Genomic DNA, 24,056 nt, shown 5'->3' with positions numbered 1-24,056 from the left:
ATGCAATAAGCCAATCGACCAGACTCCTACTTTATTGGACATATTATATTTAGAATGTTCGAGGCAATAATATTTAATTATTTCAGTGCTGTTTTGAAGCCAGAAAGATACACCGTTAATCTCATTTCTGATATGTGGTCGATGGATCAAAGCAGAACAATTCATACAGAACCAGAACAGCACTCTTTGACGTCGCGACGTCTGGTCACATTATTACATCATAATACATACTTGTATAAACTTTGGTCCAAATCCCATCACTAGTTCACAAATTGTCATGGTAACAGTATTTTTCACATAACATGACATCTGACCTTTGACTCTGTGACCTCAAAATCGAATCAGTGCATCTTTGCCTGCACCAAGTTTGAATTAGATTCCTTCACCTGTTCTCAAGTTATTGCGGTAACAAACACCAATCATGGATGGACGGACGGAAGCATGGACGCACGGATGCATGGAAGGGTGGACTGACGGATGCATGGACGGATGCACAGACGGACGGATAGACGGATGATTGTGACGGATGGACGGACGGATGCTCGCACGCACAGACACATGGACTGATGCATGGACGGATGGAAGCATGGACGCACTGATGCATGGTAGGATGGACGGACGGATGCACAGACGGACGGATAGACGGATGATTGTGACGGATGGATGGACGGATGCTCGCACGCACAGACAAATGGACTGATGCATGGACGGACGGAAGCATGGACGCACTGATGCATGGAAGGATGGACGGACGGATGCACGGACGGATGCACAGACGGACGGATAGACGGATGATTGGGACGGATGGATGGACGGATGCTCGCATGCACAGACACATGGACCGATGCATGGATGGACGGATGCATGGACGGACGGACAGCCCGACTGACAACCCAAAAACATGCCTCCGGCGAGTTTGTAGGCGGAGGCATAAAAAGTATCAATTATGGCTTTTTGAGACGTACAGTTGTGGCCAAAAATATTGGCACCCTTGCACTTTTTTCAAATAACTCACGATTTTCTCTAAAAATACGTTGAAATTGACAAAAGTATTTGGTCTCCACAATTCTTCATTTCACTGTTAATATTGAACTGCCTGATAACATTGCGTACGGTGGACACAGGAACATCAAGGTCCCAGGAGATGGACGGTAGCCTTGGAGATTGTCCATGCTTCGTACAATCTTGTGTCGGACCTCCTCGGACAATTCTCTGGTTTTCTTTCTTTTCTCCATGCTCATTGCGGTACACACAGTGACACAAAACAGCAGAATGACTCCTTTTCTCTTTTCAAACTGGTTTAATGAGTGATTTTTATATTGCATGCACTTGCAACTCACCACAGGTGAGTTCAATTCCAAAGTGAAGGAAAATCACCTGCTTGAAATCTAATTATTTCTAACAACTTCTAAAAGGTGCAAATAACATAAGTGCAAAAGGTGCAAATCCGGGCCATTTTAGGATTTCTGTGTGGAATAAGCTAAGATTTAGTAATTGCTTCAGCTTTTTTGTTTTGTTCCACTGCAAACCAAATAAATACACACGTGGAAACCAAAATATTTTTAAATTTCAACAATTTTCTGGAAGAAATGGTGCATTATTTGAAAAAAGTGCAAGGGTGCCAATATTTTTGCCCACGACTGTGCAGCACAGTGTTAGACATCTGCATACAGTACTGTAGTACACACAGGAAGTAGTCTCTTTTTAAAATTTGGCATCACTAAGTCTGCCTGTGGATCCTCCCTATTTTACAAACTACATGTACATCACTTTGCTGTAAATGTGCACACTTTGTAAATGCACACCTGCAGCATGCTACAAACGCTTTTGACCTTTTTGGAGGTTTTAGAGGCAATCAGTATCAATATTAAGTCTTTACTTATCCCTGTACTGAAGCCAAATAGACTTTGAATCTTCCTTCTGTTCCTGAGTACTCCCTTTCAGCGTGCGTCACTGCCGAGCCCCCTTCGGTGCCCGGCAATGACGTTTCGCAATGCCTGGAGATGGCATAGGAAAGGTGCGGTGTACAACAAGTACACATACATTCAAAGTACACCGCCCCCATGCCAAATAATTAAATATTCGACAGCGCGGCATTGCCGAGGCGCCTCCGGCGCCCGGCAATACCGCAGTGGGTTGCATGGTCGATGTATCAAAGCAGAAAGCAGTTCTGAACACATCACTGTAGTACACACAGAGTGAGGTATGTGTAGTCTGGCACGACGAAGACAGTATGAATGTGTACTACATGTGTATTTTACAAAGTATTTCTCTGCTGTTTGAAGTGAAGATCTGTGATTTATAATTGCAATGAAGACGGACGAGGAAAGAGTAGGTTATATCCTGTGACAAATGGGCTGGGATGGGAAGCAGGGACCCATGGAAATTCCACGTAATGTAAAATGTGACTTCATAACCTCAACACTCCCCCCTCCTCCTCACTCTCCCCCAACGCCACCCTCTCTCCTGCCCCCACTCTCCCCTTCTCTATCTCTACCCTGTACCCCCCCTCCCACTGTCTCACATTCTTCTCTTCACACTGTCCCCCTTCCTCACCTTCACTTATTCCCCTCTCCCTCACTTTGTCCCCGCTCCATCCCCCTTGCTCTGTTACCCCTACCTCCACACCCCTCCCCCACTCTGTAGCCCCTCCATTTTGCCTTTTAAAACATAAATATCCATACGATTTTCTTCCCGTTGTTTGCAAAGCAAGCTTAGCCACGATGAAAAATGAAAATAGGTATTGAATTTGAATTATGATAAAGCCTTGAGAGAGTCAGAAAGCGCGAGCCTTACAAAAGAGGCCGACAAAACCTCAGACCTCTACGGAGTAAAGAAATATGGTGGCAGTAGTATATAAATTCTGGGTGGAGTCTAATGAACTATCCAACCAATGGGTGGAACGCGCACTCACGGTCGTAACACGGACACACATACTGCTCCTTTATAGTACTCGTGGGCCCGTTGGTCCATCAGACCAAATTTTCATTGGTCTTCACAGCCTTGTAGCATACCAGCCTGCTGTAGTGCTGGAATATTAGCTTACCTTTCATCCAAGCACAGATGAGTTTAGGCCAGCGGGCTGTGGATTATACGTTCATTATTATTACCAAATGATACTACCATTAATGAATGAATTAATGAATGAATGATCGTTTTAAGGCCATTTTCCCCGCTAGAGCGGGGGTTAGCCTTGCGGGCCCCATGACAATCATGGTTCCCTGTTTGAGGCAGTGTTTTTATGGCCGGATGCCCTTCCTGATGTCAACCCTTTAGTCGCCTCTTACGACACACAGGGATACGGTGTACCTATTCTAAATCGGGGTACACACCGGAATCATGAATCCCAGCAAGCTGGTCCTCAATTTGCCGGCCTCGGAAGGATGACAGGCTGAGTCAACCCCCCTGGCGTTAATTCAGGATTTGAACCCAGGATCTTAAGATCCCAAACCGGCACCCTAACCGCTAAGCCAACACCAGGCTGGATACTACCACTAATGTTGTTGTTAATTTCATTAGTATTAATTAATATTTGCTTTGTAACAATGTTGTCATTATTTTGGTTATTTATTTTGTAACTAGTCAAAAGACCGTCAAAAATGACGGGTTGGAACAGTTTATTCAACGGTACAGCCTTGTGAGCATGCCAAAGTCTGAAGCCTCGGCCTAGTGTCAGGTGTGCTTATATCTTCTTTATTTATTAGACATCATACGGATGTAAATGAACATTCATTTTATTCTCTGCATGTTGCACATCACGTGCAGCGAATTTAACCTCCCTGTGCCTTGTTTTTATTGTGATTAAAAAAAAAATGTTTCTGTGCACCGCCCTTGAGGCTCGGTTTGCAAGCCACCGTCTACAATTTCAATGGAAGAGACATAATTACTCTTTTATGGAAAATGTTTTTCAAGTTAGTTTTATCCTCAAGAATAGACCTTAGTGAACACTCATTCGTGTTAAAAGATTGACCTTTAAAACCTACCCTTGTGAAGGGGACAGACATCCGTACAAACACACAAACTGACATTGTGTTTTATATGGTTGATTGGAATTCCATGCAGTGGAATTACCTATCAAGCTTCTCTGTACACCTCAACATGGCACGCGTTTAGAAACATAGGAATTCTTCCGATTAATTGTATTATTTATTATTTTTAATTATTAATTACCCAAATCAACTCAGGAAATCATAACGACAATTTTGTTGTATCACATTCCACATCAGAAAGATCCAGTAGAACTCCACCAAAAATAAAACATGACACACACACACACACACATTTGTAGTAGATTGATTATTCCATTCATTAATGTGTACACTCTTTTGACGTTACAAGTAGTTGGGTTGAGTATACCAGGGTGGATTTCCCTTTCTGCTCAATTCTGGTTTTCTGATCATCATCAAACATTTCTGTAAAATCGGTCCAACTGAGATCTGCTTGGATTTATTTTTAGAAAGGATTTTGGTGGTGAAATTGTTTGTGAGGAATTGTGTGGCTGTGATCGTCAGATTGATGGCTGAAACCAAACCGTAAGGAAATAGGTCCTGTCTTCGTGGGCCTGTGTACAGGGCCATGCCCTCTGATGTGCCAGGGAAAGTGGATGTAGTGGTTGTAAAGAGAGGGCCGCTGTGTCAAGGAGTCAACGGAATGAGAAAACTATTATTTCTGAAGAGGAGAGAAACATCCCAGTGATGGAATGAATGGGGAAAGGAAGGCAAAAACAACTGCACACTGCACTGCAGAGGATAGTGGCCATGGCAGGTGAAACCTCAAGGTCATTGCGGTTTCAGGTGCACTGAGTATTTATATTTTTACCTTACCCTCAATGTAATTGCCTGCGTAAAGCTGATAGCTTTGTAGATTGCCAACTGCAGTTGTCAGCAGCCGAGAAAGCCTTCCTGGAATTAACATTGCACTCCCAATCACAGTTTCTTCAAGATGTGCTTTAAGTACATTTCTCATCTCTGGCGTTTACATCTAATAGATTTTTCCACGCAATCGATTAGATATATTTTATCGTCCCATTTCAGATAAGGCGCACCACTGCCTGCTCTTGTGAACAGTCATCCAAAGGCACCGAGTAATATAACTTACAGGCCATTGGGGCCTAGGAAAATCTGGATCAACCAGAGACGGAGCTGGTATCGTGGAGCATATTGGGTAATTTATTGTATGAAGTGTTGTTGATGTTGTTCGACATTCCTCAGTTTTTCTTTCACCTTCAAACATTGTGATTCATTGCATCATTATATCATCCTTAATTCACCTTTTTAATATTCCAATCAGACAAACAGGCTGAGATGCTTGCGGGTAGGATTGGCTGAGTGTTCAGGCTCATGAAACGTGTGTACTTGTGGGATTGGCTGCGAGTGTTAAGGTTCATGGAATATGTGTACATGTGGGATTGGCTGTGAGTGTTAAGGTTTTTTTTTTGTATTTTTTTGTATACAAGTTCGAGGCTCGTGAAAGAGCTAACATTAATCACACAAAAAGCCAACCGCCGCATAAAACACAAAATAAGGGGAGCGGAACACAAGATGGGGAGGAGAGGGGGAAGGACACAAACACAACATTTGAAAGCAAGGACATCGAGAGAAATGTGGGAGGGGGAGGGCTTGGGGGAGGTGGGAGAGGTATAAAACACATCAACACTGCAAGGACTTCCAGGAAAGAAGTTGGAATTTCAAAGAAAGTGTATCTGGGGTGAATTAGCGGGGGTAGAAAAGATCAAGGTTTTGGATGGGGGAAGATAAGAGATGGTGGTGAACAGCTGTTTTAAATACCTGGAGGGAGAAGTGGGATTGAAGGGAGTGGGGGAGTTTGTTCCAGAGGTGGGAGAAATGGGGAATGAAAGAGTGAAGGTGAGCAGAGAGCATAGATTTTGGGAGTTTAACCATAAGAGGGTTGCTGGCAGATCTTGTGCGACCTGTAGGAAGATTAGGGGGACAGAGCCCAGAGAGAGCTGGGGGAGCAAGGCCGGAGAGGAGTCCGCAGAAGACAGAAAGACCACCAACCTGCCTGCGGTGAGTGAGTGAAAGGCCCTCGGAGTTAGCTTCATCGCAGGAGATTCCAATGATTCTGAAAGCTTTCGTTTCAACAGCGTGAAGCCGAGCTAGGTGTGAGGCAGGAGCACCAGCCAAGAGGGGGGAACAGTATTCCATTGAGCTGCGGATGAAAGCCTTGTATGTGGTGAGGAGCTCAGGTGTGCCAAAGAAGGACTTCGCACGACGGAGGATGCCCAGTCGGCGACTGGCTTTGGAGGCCAGATTTGAAATGTGGTTTTCCCAGGAAAGATCATGGCAGATAGTGAGACCCAAAAGCTTGAGTGACAGAACTTGTTGGAGAGGATTATTCAGAAAGTGGATGGGAGGGTTGTCCAGTCGGTCTTTTTGGAGAGACATCGTAAGAGTGTGAGATTTGTCAGGATTGAAAGACATATTCCACTTGTTTGCCCAGTCTGTGATTTTGTCCAGGTCTGCAGAGAGTGAGGAGGCTGCAGACTGCCGATTTGAGGGATTATGAATGGAGCGACAGAGAGTGGAGTCATCAGCAAGGAGATAGAGATGATTTTCCAGATTGTCGGAGAGATCATTGATGAAGACCAGAAATAGCACAGGGCCCAGAACACTACCTTGGGGAACTCCAGCCAGAACAGGAAGGGGAGATGAGAGAAATCCATTCAGGGCCACACGTTGCCTATGACCAGAGATGAAGTTCGCAAGCCATGAGTGGAGATTTCCATGGATACCATAAGAGGAGAGTTTGGTGAGCAGAGCTGGGTCCCAGACCGTATCGAAGGCATGTGCTATGTCAAGGGAGACAGCTCTGATTTCCTGTTTGGCATTGAGGACCTCCATCTATTGTTGAGACAGCAGAAGCAGCATGTCCAGAGTAGAATGGCCTGGTCTGAATCCAAATTGATGATCAGAGATCAAGCCATTGGAGAAGAGGAAGGATTTGATATCCGAAGCAATGATGGATTCCATGAATTTGCTGATAATTGGGAGCAGGCTGATTGGTCTGTAGTTGCAAGGATCTGTTTTTGCATCTTTTTGTGTAAAGCGGTAATGTTTGCTGATTTCCAAGATGCTGGCAGAAGATCTTGAGCAAAAGAGAGGGTGAAAAGAACAGAGAGAGGGTGAGATAGAGCGGCAGAGCAGGATTTTAGGACCCGTCGGCTGATGCCGTCTGGTCCAGTTGCAGAAACAGAGTCGAGGTTAGACAGAAACTTCTCCACCTTGTCAGGAGAGAAGGACACAGAGTCCAGGAGCAGTTGGGTTCGACTGGGAAAGGTGGGAACTGAGAGAGATGGGTTTGGGACACAATATTTTGAGGCAAACACAGAGTTGAGGCATTCGGCTTTGTCATGTGCGGTGTCAACTGTGTCGCCATTTGAGGTAAGGGAGGGGCTGGAGGGGGAACAAACACCAGAAACGGATTTGACCAGACGCCATCAGGATTTGGAGGAAGGAGACAGGTTTGAGAGTTCATTCTTGAGTGTGGAGTGATAGTGCTTCCTGGCACTCCTGAGGGTAAGCACACACTTGTTCCGAGCTTGGTGGAAGGAACTGAGATTGCCTTCAGTTGGATTTGCCTTCCAAGAGGCAAAGGCAAGTTGTTTCAGGGCAACTGCCTCACCACAAGATTCAGTGTACCATGGACGGGAGGAAGGGTAAGACAACTGAAGACGATATAGGATTTATCTGTGCATGAGAGAGAGCAGTTTGCTATGGAAGAATTCCCAGGAAGAATTGATGTCAGAGGCAGTGGAGATGGGAGACCAGTCCAGATGATTAATGGCTGCTTGCAGACCATGCCAGTCAGCCTGAGTGAAATGCCAGACTTGTCGGCGCTGAGGAGGCTCTCTGAGAATGGCCAGAGAGATGTCCACTTTTACAAGCACATGATCAGAAGAACCGATTGGAGCAGAAGAAGAGCAGCAGACATTTGCAGGGAAGTTTGTCATAGCCAAGTCTAGAAGAGAATATACTCCATTGACTGAGATCCGGGTCGGGAAATTGACAGATTGTGTCAATCCCAGTGAGTCACAGAAGTCCTTTGCTGAGGTGCCATGGCTGGTGATGGAGGAACCCACACCCAGCCAGCTGGCATGATGACAGTTGAAGTCGCCACATATGATAAAGAGAGAGTTTGGATGAGTTGATAGAAGTTGGTCCATGTTGTCAGACAGCGAAATGTAAATGGAGTCATCACTGTTTGGAGGACGGTACAGAACACATATGAACAAAAGGTGGGAGCGGAGAGGAAGCCGTAGCCAGAGGTACTCCTGGGGGTGGGGTGGAGAGAGGGCAGTGCAAGGAGAGTTAGGAAGAGAGTTTTTGATAAAGATAGCAACCCCACCACCAGGACGAGGCTCAGGTCTATCATACCTGAGGAGGGAGTAACCAGGAAGAGATATTAAGGAATCAGAGACATCTTGAAGGAGGAAAGTTTCTGTTAAGCTGATCAAGTCTGGATTGTCAGAAGCAGCCTGAATGGAGAGATTAATCAGGTTTGAGCGAAGGCCCCGGATGTTTGAGGTCCATACCGTTAATGAAGAAAGAGGGAGAGCATCGGGTGCAGGACAGGGGAGTGGAGGGGTAGGGTCAGATGAAGGATGAGAGGGGGATGTAGGGAGAGCAGTTGATAGTGTGTCAGAGATTACAGAAGAGTTACAAGAGAGGGAAGGATGAGGAGGACGAAAGGTTTGATGGTGATGGGATGAGGCACAGTGAGGGGTTGTTTGAGGGGGGGCAGAGGAAAGTAGAATGTTGGGGGAGGTGGAGGTATGAGAGGGAAGGGAGACGAAGTGGGGAGGAGGCAGCTTTGAGGAGGACGTGGGAGCGGGGAGAATTTGGGAGGGATGGTTGGGGGGGAGATTAGAATGGGAGGGGTTGGGGGGGAGTTTTGAATGGGAGGGGCAAGAGGGGAGTTTATGAGGGGAGGAGCAAGGGGAGGTTTAGGAATGGGAGGGGCAAGGGGGGAGTTTAGGAGGGGAGGGGCAAGGGGGGGAGATTTTGAGGGGAGGAGCAAGGGGGGAGTTTCGAAGGGGAGGGGCAATGGGGGAGTTTAGGAGGGGAGGGGCAAGGGGGGAGATTTGGAGGGGAGGGGCAAGGGTGGAGATTAGGAGGGGAGGGGCAAGGGGGGAGTTTAGAAAGTAGATGATTAATGAAAGACGAACATTTATAACAATTTGGGTTTATTGTGATTTTCAAGTTAGCAATCCGTTTAAGAACGATTGAGAGGGGTGGAATGAATGTGAATTTAGAGCATGTAGTGATTTAGAATTATAAGAGATTGAATATTTTTTTGAAATGGAATGAGTTGGAGAGGAAATTGAAAAAAGCCTTTTATATAGGAAGAAAAACAGCGTGTTGTAATATACCACTGAATAAAACACTGCAGGGGAAAGTTTAAACATATTTAAACAGAACCATGAAGAACAATCTTATATTCACAAAAATACCAACGGGGAGAGGGAGCCGGGAGGGACAACCACGAGTCACGTGAACAGGGGAAAAGGTGGAAGGCAAGGAGATAATGGGGGCGGGGCGAGACAGCGCACGTGGGCAGAATCACACGATGGGACAACTTCACACGTGGAGAATGGGAAATAAATGTTGTTGTTTTTTCGTTTGTTTGTTTTGGGGGGGGGGGGGGGTTAAAACGTTAGACAAAGAGTAGATGTACGGGGAAGTTTGGGGGAGAAAGGGAAATCTAAAAACCTAGCAAAAACAGCGAAGGAGGAAACAAACTTCGACGGGGGACAGGGGAAGCCTGAGGCAAGGCCGCAACACGCACCGCAAACAGAAACGATTAATTTATGAAAGCTTAACACCGAGAAACTTCCAAGGGACACACTGTAGGTTCACACACGGAAAGATAAATACAGTTTCGACAAAATACAATTGTGAACAATGACAACTTTGAAAACGTGGAGAACGTGTGCAGTTTCGAAAATCCCTGCCGTCGTCTCCAAGATCTCGCGAGATCTTCCTTTCACGGGAAGCCTCAACTCATTCGCGACCAATATCAAAAAAGTCCGCTCACCGCCTCCACGCGATTCACGGCTGTATCTCTCAAAGCCGGGTCCTCTCTCTCTGATGAGAGAGAGGACATGGCCTGGAATGCGTATACAAGGTTCATGGAATGTGTGTACATGTGGGATTGGCTCTGCGTGTTAAGGTTCATGAAACGGGTGTACTTGTGGGATTGGCTGTGAGTGTAAATGTTCATGGAATGTGTGTACATGTGGGATTGGCAGCGAGTGTTAACGTTCATGAAATGTGTGTGCATGTTGGATTGGCTGTGAGTGTTAAGGTTCATGAAATGTGCACATGTGGGATTGGCTGTGAGTGTTAAGGTTCATGAAATGTGTGTACAGGTGGGATTGGCTTTAAGTGTACAGGTTCATGAAATGTGTGTACATGTGGGATTGGCTGTGAGTGTAAAGGTTCATGGAATGTGTGTACTTGTGGGATTGGCTGTGAGTGTTAAGGTTCATGAAATGTGTGTACATGTGGGATTAGCTGCGAGTGTTGAGGTTCATGGAATGTGTGTACATGTGGGATTGGCTGTGAGCGTAAAGGTTCATGAAATGTGTGTTCATGTGGGATGTGATTGGCTGTGAGTGTAAAGGTTCATGGAATGTGTGTACTTGTGGGATTGGCTGTAGGTGTTAAGGTTCATGAAATGTGTGTACGTGTGGGATTGGCTGTGAGTGTTAAGGTTCATGTAACGTGTGTACGTGTGGGATTGGCTGTGAGTCTTAAGGTTCATGAAATGTGTGTGCATGTGGGATTAGCTGCGAGTGTTGAGGTTCATGAAATGTGTGTACGTGTGGGATTGGCTGTGAGTGTTAAGGTTCATGTAACGTGTGTACGTGTGGGATTGGCTGTGAGTCTTAAGGTTCATGAAATGTGTGTGCATGTGGGATTAGCTGCGAGTGTTGAGGTTCATGAAATGTGTGTACGTGTGGGATTGGCTGTGAGTGTTAAGGTTCATGTAACGTGTGTACGTGTGGGATTGGCTGTGAGTCTTAAGGTTCATGAAATGTGTGTACATGTGGGATTAGCTGCGAGTGTTGAGGTTCATGGAATGTGTGTACATGTGGGATTGGCTGTGAGCGTAAAGGTTCATGAAATGTGTGTTCATGTGGGATGTGATTGGCTGTGAGTGTAAAGGTTCATGGAATGTGTGTACGTGTGGGATTGGCTGTGAGTGTTAAGGTTCATGTAACGTGTGCGATTGGCTGTGAGTCTTAAGGTTCATGAAATGTGTGTCCATGTGGGATTGGCTGTTAGTGGAAAGGTTCATGAAATGTGTGTACTTGTAGGATTGGCTCTGAGTGTAAAGGCTCATGGAATGTGTGTACATGTGGGATTGGCTGTGCGTGTTAAGGTTCATTAAACGGGTGTACTTGTGTGATTGGCTGTGTGTATAGGTTCATAAAATGTGTGTACTTGTGGGATTGGCTGTGAGTGTGAAGGTTCATGGAATGTGTGTACATGTGGGATTGGTTGTAAGTGTACAGGTTACATTAAATGTGTGTACATGTGGGATTGGCTGTGAGTGTTAAGGTTCATGGAATATGTGTACATGTGGGATTGGCTGTGAGTGTAAAGGTTCATGGAATATGTGTACATGTGGGATTGGCTGTGAGTGTGAAGGTTTATGAAATGTGTGTACATGTGGGATTGGCTGTAAGTGTACGGGTTCATTAAATGTGTGTACATGTGGGATTGGCTGTGAGTGTAAAGGTTCATGAAACGTGTAGATATAGGTGTTAGGGATGATTTTACGTGAGATTTTCTCGGAGTGTTCCGAAAGATTAGATGTGGTGTTTGATTGTGGAAGATGAAATATACAATTGATTGGCGATTTGATGTGCAAGTGATTGCCCTTGATTGTTAGTGATGATTTGATATGTGGGTTTTATGGATTTTTTTTATTTAAGATTTGCTTGGAATGTTCTGGACAATTATACAACAGATTGCCTCTGAGTTATGGGGATGATTAGATGTAACATTGACTTTGTGTTTATATTCTTTAAATACAAAATGGGTGTGGATATGAGGACCTGGTTCAAATTGGTCAGTGTTTGAGCTAAATAAATATTTGTGGGATGATTTTCATTTATTGTGAGAAATTTGTGAAGCAATAGATGTGTGGTACTTGTGTGGTGCAGCCGGCGCAGTGGCCCAGAGGCAGTCTTGTTTTCTTGTCATCATTCGGCCAGCATCTCATGGGGGGCGGCCATGTCCCCAGCATCTGCGGGAAGAGCGCGAATGCAGAACTCAATCCTGCCCTCACTACAGGTACAATGCAAGCAAAGATGAACAAAAAGCACCTTACTATAATTTTCGAACCAAAGTGTTTGTTTGGCTGTGTGTGTTTGTGTTTGTTTGTCGTGATACTCCTCCTCCAGTTCTTGCCCAATTCCATCCAGACTTGCTACACATAATCAGAACGGCCCCAATTAGTGTATAGGGCTATTTTTTCTTTGCCAGCGGTCTTGAGGGATGAGGGAGGTGGGGGGAGGTGAGCCGCCAATTCTCTATGTAAATGTGTATCGTGTAGCGCCACCTCCAGGTGGGAGTGGGTATTACAAGTCCCCACCATTTACAGTACATTCCCTGAATTCTTGTCCCCACGTTTTCCAGGGCAGTGAGGTGTTTTGAATTGTAAGCAGTCAGCATGTTTTTGCTTCATGCACGTAACCCAGGTAATTTATATTTATATTTGAGGGAGCGGTGTGTTGCCTATACACCTCCCAAATAAAGGTATGTGTCAGAATTGAACGTGTTACATGCTTAGAACAAGATCGCCCATATGGCATGAATAATTTACCTGAATTACTCCTCTTAAAAGCTTTGCAGCTGTGGCTAATGGTGAGTTTTTATGGTTCATTGGAAGAAAGTTGATGAGATAGTTTTTCAAAGAGAAACAAAACCACCCTTTGGTTTCACAACCTTCGTTGCCTTTGAGGCGATGATAACTCACACCTGAAAATGACCGCTTCGTGCTGAAACTCGACAAGGAAAAAACCCATCTCATTTCCCAGAAAATCTTTTGTGTTTTGCAATATGTTTATAAAACTCTTGAAGAGGTTCCTTTTTTTTTTTTGAAATTCCGTTATGTTGGCATTTCCAGGGTATGCTGCAGTTTTCTTTATTTACAAGAAGCATTATTCATTATGGACATGTATCTCAAGAAAGTGAATCATTCTAGTTTTTCAATTACATTCGTTTTTCATTTTCAAATACAAGGAAAGTGAGTCAAAGATAATCACAGGCCTAATCACCATAGCACCATCACAGGCCCAATCATCCGAGCACCGTAATGGGGACAAGCATTCAATCAAAAATCACAAGCTTAAGCGATCCACACAGTAAGAACACACATTCAAGCATCATCTCAAGCACACACATTCAAACACACACACATTCAGGCATAATGCCAAACAAACACATTGAAATACACACACATGCAAGCATGATACCAAACACACACATTGAAATACACACACATGCAAGCATGATACCAAACACACACATTCAGGCATAATGCCAAACAAACACATTGAAATACACACACATGCAAGCATGATACCAAACACACACATTCAAATACACACACATGCAAGCATGATACCAAACACACACATTCAAATACACACACATGCAAGCATGATACCAAACACACACATTCAGCATCATGCCAAACACACACATTCAGCATTATGCCAAACACGCACATTCAAGCATTATGCCAAACACACACATTCAGCATTATACCAAACACACACATTCAGCATCATACCAAACACACACATTCATCATGATGCCAAACACACACATTCAGCATTATGCCAAACACGCACATTCAAGCATTATGCCAAACACACACATTCAGCATTATGCCAAACACACACATTCAGCATCATGCCAAACACACACATTCAGCATCATGCCAAACACACACATTCAGCATCATGCCAAACACACACATTCAGCATTATGCCAAACACACACATTCAGCATCATGCCAAACACACACATTCAGCATCATGCCAAACACACACATTCAGCATCATGCCAAACACACACATTCAGCATTATACCAAACACACACATTCAGCATTATACCAAACACACACATTCAGCATCATGCCAAACACACACATTCAGCATGATACCAAACACACACATTCAGCATGATGCCAAACACACACATTCAGCATTATACCAAACACACACATTCAGCATCATGCCAAACACACACATTCAGCATTATACCAAACACACACATTCAGCATGATGCCAAACACACACATTCAGCATGATGCCAAACACACACATTATGCCAAACACAAAGCATTGTGCCAAACACACACATTATGCCAAACACACACATTCAGCATGATGCCAAACACACACATTCAGCATGATGCCAAACACACACATTATGCCAAACACAAAGCATTGTGCCAAACGCACACATTATGCCAAACACAAAGCATTGTGCCAAACACACATTATGCCAAACACAAAGCATTGTGCCAAACACACACATTATGCCCAACACAAAGCATTGTGCCAAACAGACATTATGCCAAACACAAGGCATTGTGCCAAACACAAAGCATTATGCCAAACACAAAGCATTATGCCAAACACAAAGCATTATGCCAAACACAAGGCATTATGCCAAACACAAAGCATTATGCCAAACACAAAGCATTATGCCAAACACAAATCATTTTGCCAAACACAAAGCATTATGCCAAACACGAAGCATTATGCCAAACACAAAGCATTATGCCAAACACAAAGCATTATGCCAAACACAAAGCATTATGCCAAACACAAAGCATTTTGCCAAACACAAAGCATTATGCCAAACAGAAAGCATTATGCCAAACACAAAGCATTAAGCCAAACACACACATTATGCCAAACACACACATACAAACACACACATTATGCCAAACACACACAATCAAGCACGATGCCGAACACACACATTCAAGCATGATGCCAAACACACACATTCAAGCATGATGCCAAAGCCACACATTCAAGCATGATGCCAAACACACACATTATGCCAAACACACACATACAAACACACACATTATGCCAAACACACACATTCAAGCACGATGCCAAACACACACATTCAAGCATGATGCCAAAGCCACACATTCAAGCATGATGCCAAACACACACATTCAAACACACACATTCAAGCATGATGCCAAACACACACATTCAAGCATGGTGCCAACACACACACATTCAGCATGATGCCAAACACACACATTCAGGCATGATGACAAACACACACATTCAGGCATGATGCCAAACACGCACATTTAAGCATTATGACAAACACAAAGCATGATGCCAAACACAAACACATTCAATCATAATGTGAACCACGCACATTCAAGCATTATGGGAAACACACACATTCAAACACAATGAAGCACAACCATCCTAACATGACAAGGACTACAAATGTCCATGTAAAATGAGAAACACAAGCATTCTAGCACCATGACAAACACACACACACACACACACATACACACACACACACACACACACACACACACACACACACACACACACACACACACACACACACTAATGCAAACTCGCATACACACTGATGCAAACTCACATACACACACATACATACACACACACATACACACACACACAGACACACACACATACACACACAGACACACACAAATACACACACACATACACACACACACACACACACAAATACACACACACATACACACACAGACATACACACATATACACACACAGATACACATGCACACACACATACACACACACAGAGACACACACACACATACACACACACACATATACACACACACACACAGACACGAATACAAACTCACACACACACGGACACTAATACAACCTCACACACACACGGACACTAATACAAACACACACACACGGACACACAAACACACACACACACGGACACTAATACAAACTCACAAACTCACACACACACACGGACACTAATACAAACTCACACACACAGACACTAATACAAACTCACACACACACGGACATACGGACACTAATACAAACACACACACACACACACAGACACTAATACAAACTCACGGACACACGGACACACGGACACTAATACAAACTCACACACACACGGACACACAGACACTAATACAAACTCACACAAACACGGACATGAATACAAACTCACACACACATGGACAAAAATACAAACACACACACACGGACACTAATACAAACTCACACACCACACACACGGACACACAGACACTAATACAAACTCACACACACACGGACACACAGACACTAATACAAACTCTCACACACACAGACACTAATACAAACACACAACCCACGGACACACAAACACTGATACAAACTCACACACACACACAGACACTAATACAAACTCACACACACACGGACACAGGGACACTAATACAAACTCACACACGCACAGACACACATACAAAGTCACACACACAGACATTAATACAAACTCACACACACACGGACACACGGACACTAATACAAACTCACACACACGGACACTAATACAAACTCACACACACGGACACTAATACAAACTCACACACACACGGACACTAATACAAACTCATACACACACAGACACTAATACAAACTCACATACACACGGACACTAATACAAACTCACACACACACGGACACAAATACAAACACACACACGGACACGCGGACACTAATACAAACTCACACACACACATGGACACTAATACAAACTCACACACACACGGACACTAATACAAACTCGCACACACACGGACACACGGACACTAATACAAACACACACACGGACACTAATACAAACTCACACACACAGGGACAAACAGACACTAATACAAACTCACACACACACAGACACTAATACAAACTCACACACACGGACACTAATACAAACTCACACACACGGACACTAATACAAACTCACACACACACCGACACACAGACACTAATACAAACTCACACACACACAGTCACAAACACTCACACACTCTTGTGTGTGTGAGTGTAAGGTATATTGTGTAAGGTATATTAAGGTATATTACACTGTAAGGTATATTGTTCACTTGAACAATACGAGCCTGTAACTTGTTCATGTGCACAATACGAGCCTGTAACTTGTTCATGTGCACAATACGAGCCTGTAACTTGTTCATGTGCATTGTGCACAATACGAGCCTGTAACTTGTGCATGTGCACAATACGAGCCTGTAACTTGTGCATGTGCACAATACGAGCCTGTAACTTGTGCATGTGCACAATACGAGCCTGTAACTTGTGCATGTGCACAATACGAGCCTGTAACTTGTGCATGTGCACAATACGAGCCTGTAACTTGTGTATGTGCACAATACGAGCCTGTAACTTGTGCATGTGCACAATACGAACCTGTAACTTGTTCATGTGCACAATACGAGCCTGTAACTTGTGCATGTGCACAATACGAGCCTGTAACTTGTGCATGTGCACAATACGAGCCTGTAACTTGTGCATGTGCACAATACGAGCCTGTAACTTGTGCATGTGCACAATACGAGCCTGTAACTTGTGCATGTGCACAATACGAGCCTGTAACTTGTTCATGTGCACAATACGAGCCTGTAACTTGTTCATGTGCACAATACGAGCCTGTAACTTGTTCATGTGCACAATACGAGCCTGTAACTTGTTCATGTGCACAATACGAGCCTGTAACTTGTTCATGTGCACAATACGAGCCTGTAACTTGTGCATGTGCACAATACGAGCCTGTAACTTGTGCATGTGAACAATACGAACCTGTAACTTGTTCATGTGCACAATACGAGCCTGTAACTTGTGCATGTGCACAATACGAGCCTGTAACTTGTACATGTGAACAATACGAGCCTGTAACTTGTGCATGTGCACAATACGAGCCTGTAACTTGTGCATGTGCACAATACGAGCCTGTAACTTGTGCATGTGCACAATACGAGCCTGTAACTTGTTCATGTGCACAATACGAGCCTGTAACTTGTTCATGTGCACAATACGAGCCTGTAACTTGTTCATGTGCACAATACGAGCCTGTAACTTGTTCATGTGCACAATACGAGCCTGTAACTTGTTCATGTGCACAATACGAGCCTGTAACTTGTTCATGTGCACAATACGAGCCTGTAACTTGTGCATGTGCACAATACGAGCCTGTAACTTGTGCATGTGAACAATACGAACCTGTAACTTGTTCATGTGCACAATACGAGCCTGTAACTTGTGCATGTGCACAATACGAGCCTGTAACTTGTACATGTGAACAATACGAGCCTGTAACTTGTTCATGTGCACAATACGAGCCTGTAACTTGTGCATGTGAACAATACGAGCCTGTAACTTGTGCATGTGAACAATACGAACCTGTAACTTGTTCATGTGCACAATACGAGCCTGTAACTTGTGCATGTGCACAATACGAGCCTGTAACTTGTGCATGTGCACAATACGAGCCTGTAACTTGTGCATGTGCACAATACGAGCCTGTAACTTGTACATGTGAACAATACGAGCCTGTAACTTGTGCATGTGAACAATACGAACCTGTAACTTGTTCATGTGCACAATACGAGCCTGTAACTTGTGCATGTGCACAATACGAGCCTGTAACTTGTGCATGTGCACAATACGAACCTGCTTCCAGCTTGTACGTACATATCTCCAGACCCATGGCACGGAGTTTCTCCTCGTACCGCTCACGAGCGACAGTATCCAATTCGTCTGCATAATTATACGCCATAATATGCGGTAACAAACTTTGTTGGTCCCAGAATGTTGCACTCTTGATTAAAATATACAATGTATAAGCAACAAGCGATCAAAACACACGAAACAGAAGCTAAAAACCGAGGTGAACCAACTGCAACGCTGACGCAATCAATACAGCGGAGAGTTTTGTTTTCACCCACACCGAGCGTCACTCGATCGTATCCAGGGCCAATGCCAGGAAGTGACGTCACGTCGGATCCGAGAATACAATACCTGTCTGCTGTAATTTAATGTTTGAACAGAGATGGCTCTGTGGTTGTTCCGCTCGCGTGGGCTGGGTGACCGCACGCCATCCTGCATCGAGATCGTGTTCAGTGAGTTTACTATGGAGATGTCAAAGCGAATTACAGACATTTTTGGTGTTGCAGCAAAGAAAAGGCAAACTGATGCATCCACTACGACTGTGCAAGGTTGTGAGTCCTTCTGCACCTCCACAATCCTCCACAGCGACCCCACTACAACTGTGCAAGGTTGTGAGTCCTTCTGCACCTCCACAATCCTCCACAGCGACCCCACTACGACTGTGCAAGGTTGTGAGTCCTTCTGCACCTCCACAATCCTCCACAGCGACAGCGACTTCAACAGTTTCAGTGAACTCTGCATTGGCACATTCTTCCTTCATCTCCTCTCCTGTTGCATCAGCGTCTCCCTCTCAATCCCAAGCCTTGCTACAATTTGTACCTGGACATATCCTGCGCTGCATCGTCACATTCTGTTGCCCAGGTTTCTGAGCTTTGGTCTTATAAAGGATACAAGCTCGATGCCCATTGGTTGAGCAGTTCATTTTCCACTACATTAGGAAGGGTAAGCATGGGAAGAAGATTAGTTCTGAAATTCAACGTATGCTACCGTCAAATTACGGAAGCCAAGAAGTATTCTCACAATGGGCAGGTGCCGATGGGCGATGGCTGAGGGTGTAAGGTCTTATGGCATGAAGGAACTCAAGAGGATTGTCGAACATTTGTTGAGCGATGCCCATAATGCGGCGGTTCCGTGTAGATGAGGCCCAGTTGTTGAACATTTGTTGAGCGATGCCCATAATGCAGCGGTTCCGTGTAGGTGAGGCCCAGTTGTCGAACATTTGGTGAGCGATGCGCAAAATGCGGCGGTTCCGTGTAGATGAGGCCCAGTTGTCGAACATTTGCTGAGCGATGCCCATAATGCGGCGGTTCCGTGTAGATGAGGCCCAGTTGTCGAACATTTGTTGAGCGATGCCCATAATGCAGCGGTTCCGTGTAGATGAGGCCCAGTTGTCGAACATTTGGTGAGCGATGCGCATAATGCGGCGGTTCCGTGTAGATGAGGCCCAGTTGTCGAACATTTGGTGAGCGATGCCCATAATGCGGCGGTTCCGTCTAGATGAGGCCGAGTTGTCGAACATTTGGTGAGCGATGCCCATAATGCGGCGGTTCCGTCTAGATGCGGCCGAGTTGTCGAACATTTGGTGAGCGATGCGCATAATGTGGCGGTTCCGTGTAGATGAGGCCCAGTTGTCGAACAGTTGTTGAGCGATGCCCATAATGCGGCGGTTTCGTGTAGATGAGGCCGAGTTGTCGAACATTTGTTGAGCGATGCCCATAATGCGTCGGTTCCGTGTAGATGAGGCCCAGTTGTCGAACAGTTGTTGAGCGATGCCCATAATGCGGCGGTGCCGTGTAGATGAGGCCCAGTTGTCGAACAGTTGTTGAGCGATGCCCATAATGCGGCGGTTCCGTGTAGATGAGGCCGAGTTGTCGAACATTTGGTGAGTGATGCGCATAATGCGGCGGTTCCGTCTAGATGAGGCCCAGTTGTCGAACATTTGGTGAGCGATGCCCATAATGCGGCTGTTCCGTCTAGATGAGGCCCAGTAACTCTGGTTGTTACAATCGTATAAACATCCTTGGATCAAGGTTCTGAAATCCCATGAAGCTGAAATTGTGTCCTGATTAATCAAATTGGCTGTTGATGTCCATAACGACAGTAAACGAATTACTGTCTGCAAGCTCCTAGCCATCCCGGTCACACTTGTGAAAATGCATGCGGACAACGAAATCTCGACATTCCGTGAACATGGATCGGATTCAACCTTCGTAACCTTCGATCCACCTGCACCTGCTCTGCGCTGTCGGAACCCAAATATCTATCGTGAAATGCTTGATACTGTTGCTGATGTGGCGATGGAAACTGTGACAAGAGCTAAAAGATGCTGGTTGTTTCTCACTGCAACTTTATGGCTCAGTGGAAAAATATTCGATCGACAACAAATGTATTACTGCTCGTTACGCGAGTAAAGACAAAGACATGAAGAACGTTTTTCTGGCTGAAAGTCATTCGGAGGAGCATGCTGCTGAACGTTTGCTCGATGCTGTTCTCGTCAATTCAAAGCCTTGGTATCGACAAATAGTGATGGAGAAGTTACCTGGGCTTATAACGGATGGCGGAAGTGCTAACAACTGCAAGAAAGGTGGACTCTGGGCCAAACTGAGATTGCATCTGGAGAGAGATGTACTTTGTGAATGGTGTGTTGCTCATAGATCTGACCTGACATATGCTGATGTAGAATCATCGGTGATTGAAATCGAGAACTGGAGAACAAATCTCAAAGCTGTGGCTTCATTTCTCAGAGGTTCGGCAATTCGGACTGATGAGGTGAAGAAGATTTCATGAACTTCGAAGTTCGACTGATTCCCAGAGTACTTCGAAGTTCGGTTCGTGGAAAATTTGATTCATCTTTACGAATCGGGGTAGAAAAGTCTGCCATACATAAGGACACACTGGAACTCTGTATCTGCATCTAAGAATGGTACATTCCTGCGGAATGAGAAAGCGTCAGTTAGAGGATTCCTCAGACTATGGACAGAAGGTGTCGATCAGGAATATTACATGGCATTGATGCTTGATGTGCTCCGTCTGTTTGAAAAACTTCAGATTGTCAGAAATCAATGGCAAGTGTCTGCGATATTGAAATTGTAAAAACAGGTTGTTTTTTGTGGGTTTTTTGTATACAAGATCGAGGCTTGTGTAAGAGCTTGCACATAAAATATAAAAAACATAAACGGGCACATAACACATACAATAAAGGGAGGGGGATACAAGATGGGGAGAGAGAGGGAAGCACACAAGCACAACAGCACAGAAAAGGGACATCGGGAGATCTATGGAAGGGAGAGGGCTTGGGGGGAGGGGGCGGGTACACGGTATAAAACAAATTGCATGAGAGAGAGTAACAAATTGACACTGATAGGACTTTCAGGAAAGAAGTCAGTATTTCAAAAAAGTGCATCTGGGGTGAAATTAACAGGGGAGAAAAGATCAAGGTTTTGGATGGGGGAAGATTAGAGATGGTGGTGAACAGCTGTTTTAAAGACCTGGAGGGAGGAGAGGGATTGAAGAGAGTGAGGGAGTTTGTTCCGGAGGTGGGAGAAAAGAGGAATGAAAGAGTGAATGTGAGCAGAGTCTTGATTTTGGCAGTTTCACCATAAGAGAGTTGCTGGCAGATCTTGTGTGTCCTGCAGGAATATTTTGGGGACAGAGCACAGACAGAGCTGGGGGAGCTAGGCCAGTGAGAAGTCGGTAGAAGACAGAAAGACCACCAACCTGCCTGCGGTGAGTGAGTGAAAGGCCCTCAGAGTCAGCTTCATCGCGGGAGATTTTTTTAATTTTTTTTGTATACAAGATCGAGGCTCGTGAAAGAGCTAACATTAATCACACAGAAAGGCAAACCGACACATAAAACATATAACATGGGGAGCGGTAGACAAGATGGGGCGAGAGGGGGAGGAACACAAACACAACATCTGAGAGCAGGGACATCGAGAGATCTGTGGGAGGAAGAGGGCTTTGGGGGGGGGGGGGGGGGGGGGACGAGGCATGGGAAGGGGTGGGGTGGGAGAGGTATAAAACATATGGACACTGCCAGGACTTCCAGGAAAGAAGTTGGAATTTCAAACAAGGTGGATCTGGGGTGAATTAGTGGGGGTAGAAAAGATCAAGGTTTTGGATGGGGAAAGATAAGAGATGGTGGTGAACAGCTGTTTTAAAGACCTGGAGGGAGGAGTGGGATTGAAGGGAGTGTGGGAGTTTGTTCCAAAGGCGGGAGAAAAGAGGAATGAAAGAGTGAAGGTGAGCAGAGAGCCGAGATTTCGGCAGTTTAACCATCAGAGGGTTGCTGGCAGATCTTGTGCGACCTGTGGGAATATTTGGGGGATAAAGCACAGAGAGGAGAGCTGGGGGAGCAAGGCCGGAGAGGAGTCGGTAGAAGACAGAAAGACCACCTACCTGTCTGCGGTGAGTGAGTGAAAGGCCCTCGGAGTTAGCTTCATCCCGGGAGATTCCAATGATTCTGAAAGCTTTGGTTTCAACAGGGTGAAGCCGAGCTTGGTGTGAGGCAGGAGCACCGGCCCATAGGGGAGAACAGTATTCCATTGAGCTGTGGATGAAAGCCTTGTATGTGGTGAGGAGCTCAGGTGTACCGAGGAAAGACTTCGCATGACGGAGGATGGATGCCCAGTCGGCGACTGGCTTTGGAGGCCAGCTTGGATATGTGGTTCTCCCAAGAAAGATCATGGCAGATAGTGAGACCCAAAAGCTTGAGCGACAGAACTTCTTGGAGAGGATTGTTGAGAAAGTAGATGGGAGGGTTGTCCAGACGGTCTTGCATCTCTGACCTTGATGGAGTCCAATGCATTTCCAGGAGGCAAAGAGAAAAAACTGAAGCAGAACACTGAACAAGAAGTTGATGACTGTGAAAGAAGAATGGTTCATAATTTTCTTGTGACAACTTAGCGTTCTTTATCAAGTGTCAGTTCTGAAATTGTACTCGGTGCAAAATTATTTTTGACACAGAGACTCGCCGAGGACCAGAATAACATCGTAAAGCGGTTAAAGCTGTTGCCCCGACGCACGATGTACGAAACATATGATTGACTCCACACGAGATGTAGTGGAGGGACCTTTTGGCGGAGACCTCTGTAACACAATTCTGTGATGAAATCATTGGACGCTTTGCTTGTGGAAACCTTCCTGTACCATGTGATGTTGCAGAAGGCACTGGAAATCTGTACCATCTGATAAAGATGTCTGTGTCTGGAAATGTGTTTTCCAATGATGGTACAGCAATGGACCAGTAGCTTTAAGAACATTGCCAAGCCGGCC

The 24,056-nt window shown here is 45.0% G+C and overlaps 1 protein-coding gene across 1 annotated transcript in view; it reads left to right on the top strand.

The window, feature by feature from the left end:
* LOC137429512 (thrombospondin type-1 domain-containing protein 7A-like) overlaps positions 1–24,056 on the top strand; it is a 665,061-nt gene that overhangs the window by 81,820 nt on the left and 559,185 nt on the right. Inside the window, exon 5 of the mRNA XM_068119458.2 lies at positions 12,191–12,320. Coding sequence (XP_067975559.2) covers positions 12,191–12,320 — 130 coding nt within the window. The remainder of the gene's footprint in view (positions 1–12,190; positions 12,321–24,056) is intronic.

This window comes from Myxine glutinosa, chromosome 6 (assembly GCF_964187855.1).
Source record: "Myxine glutinosa chromosome 6, kmMyxGlut1.1, whole genome shotgun sequence".
NCBI lineage: Eukaryota > Metazoa > Chordata > Myxini > Myxiniformes > Myxinidae > Myxine > Myxine glutinosa.
This window is presented reverse-complemented; position numbering and strand designations above follow the sequence as displayed.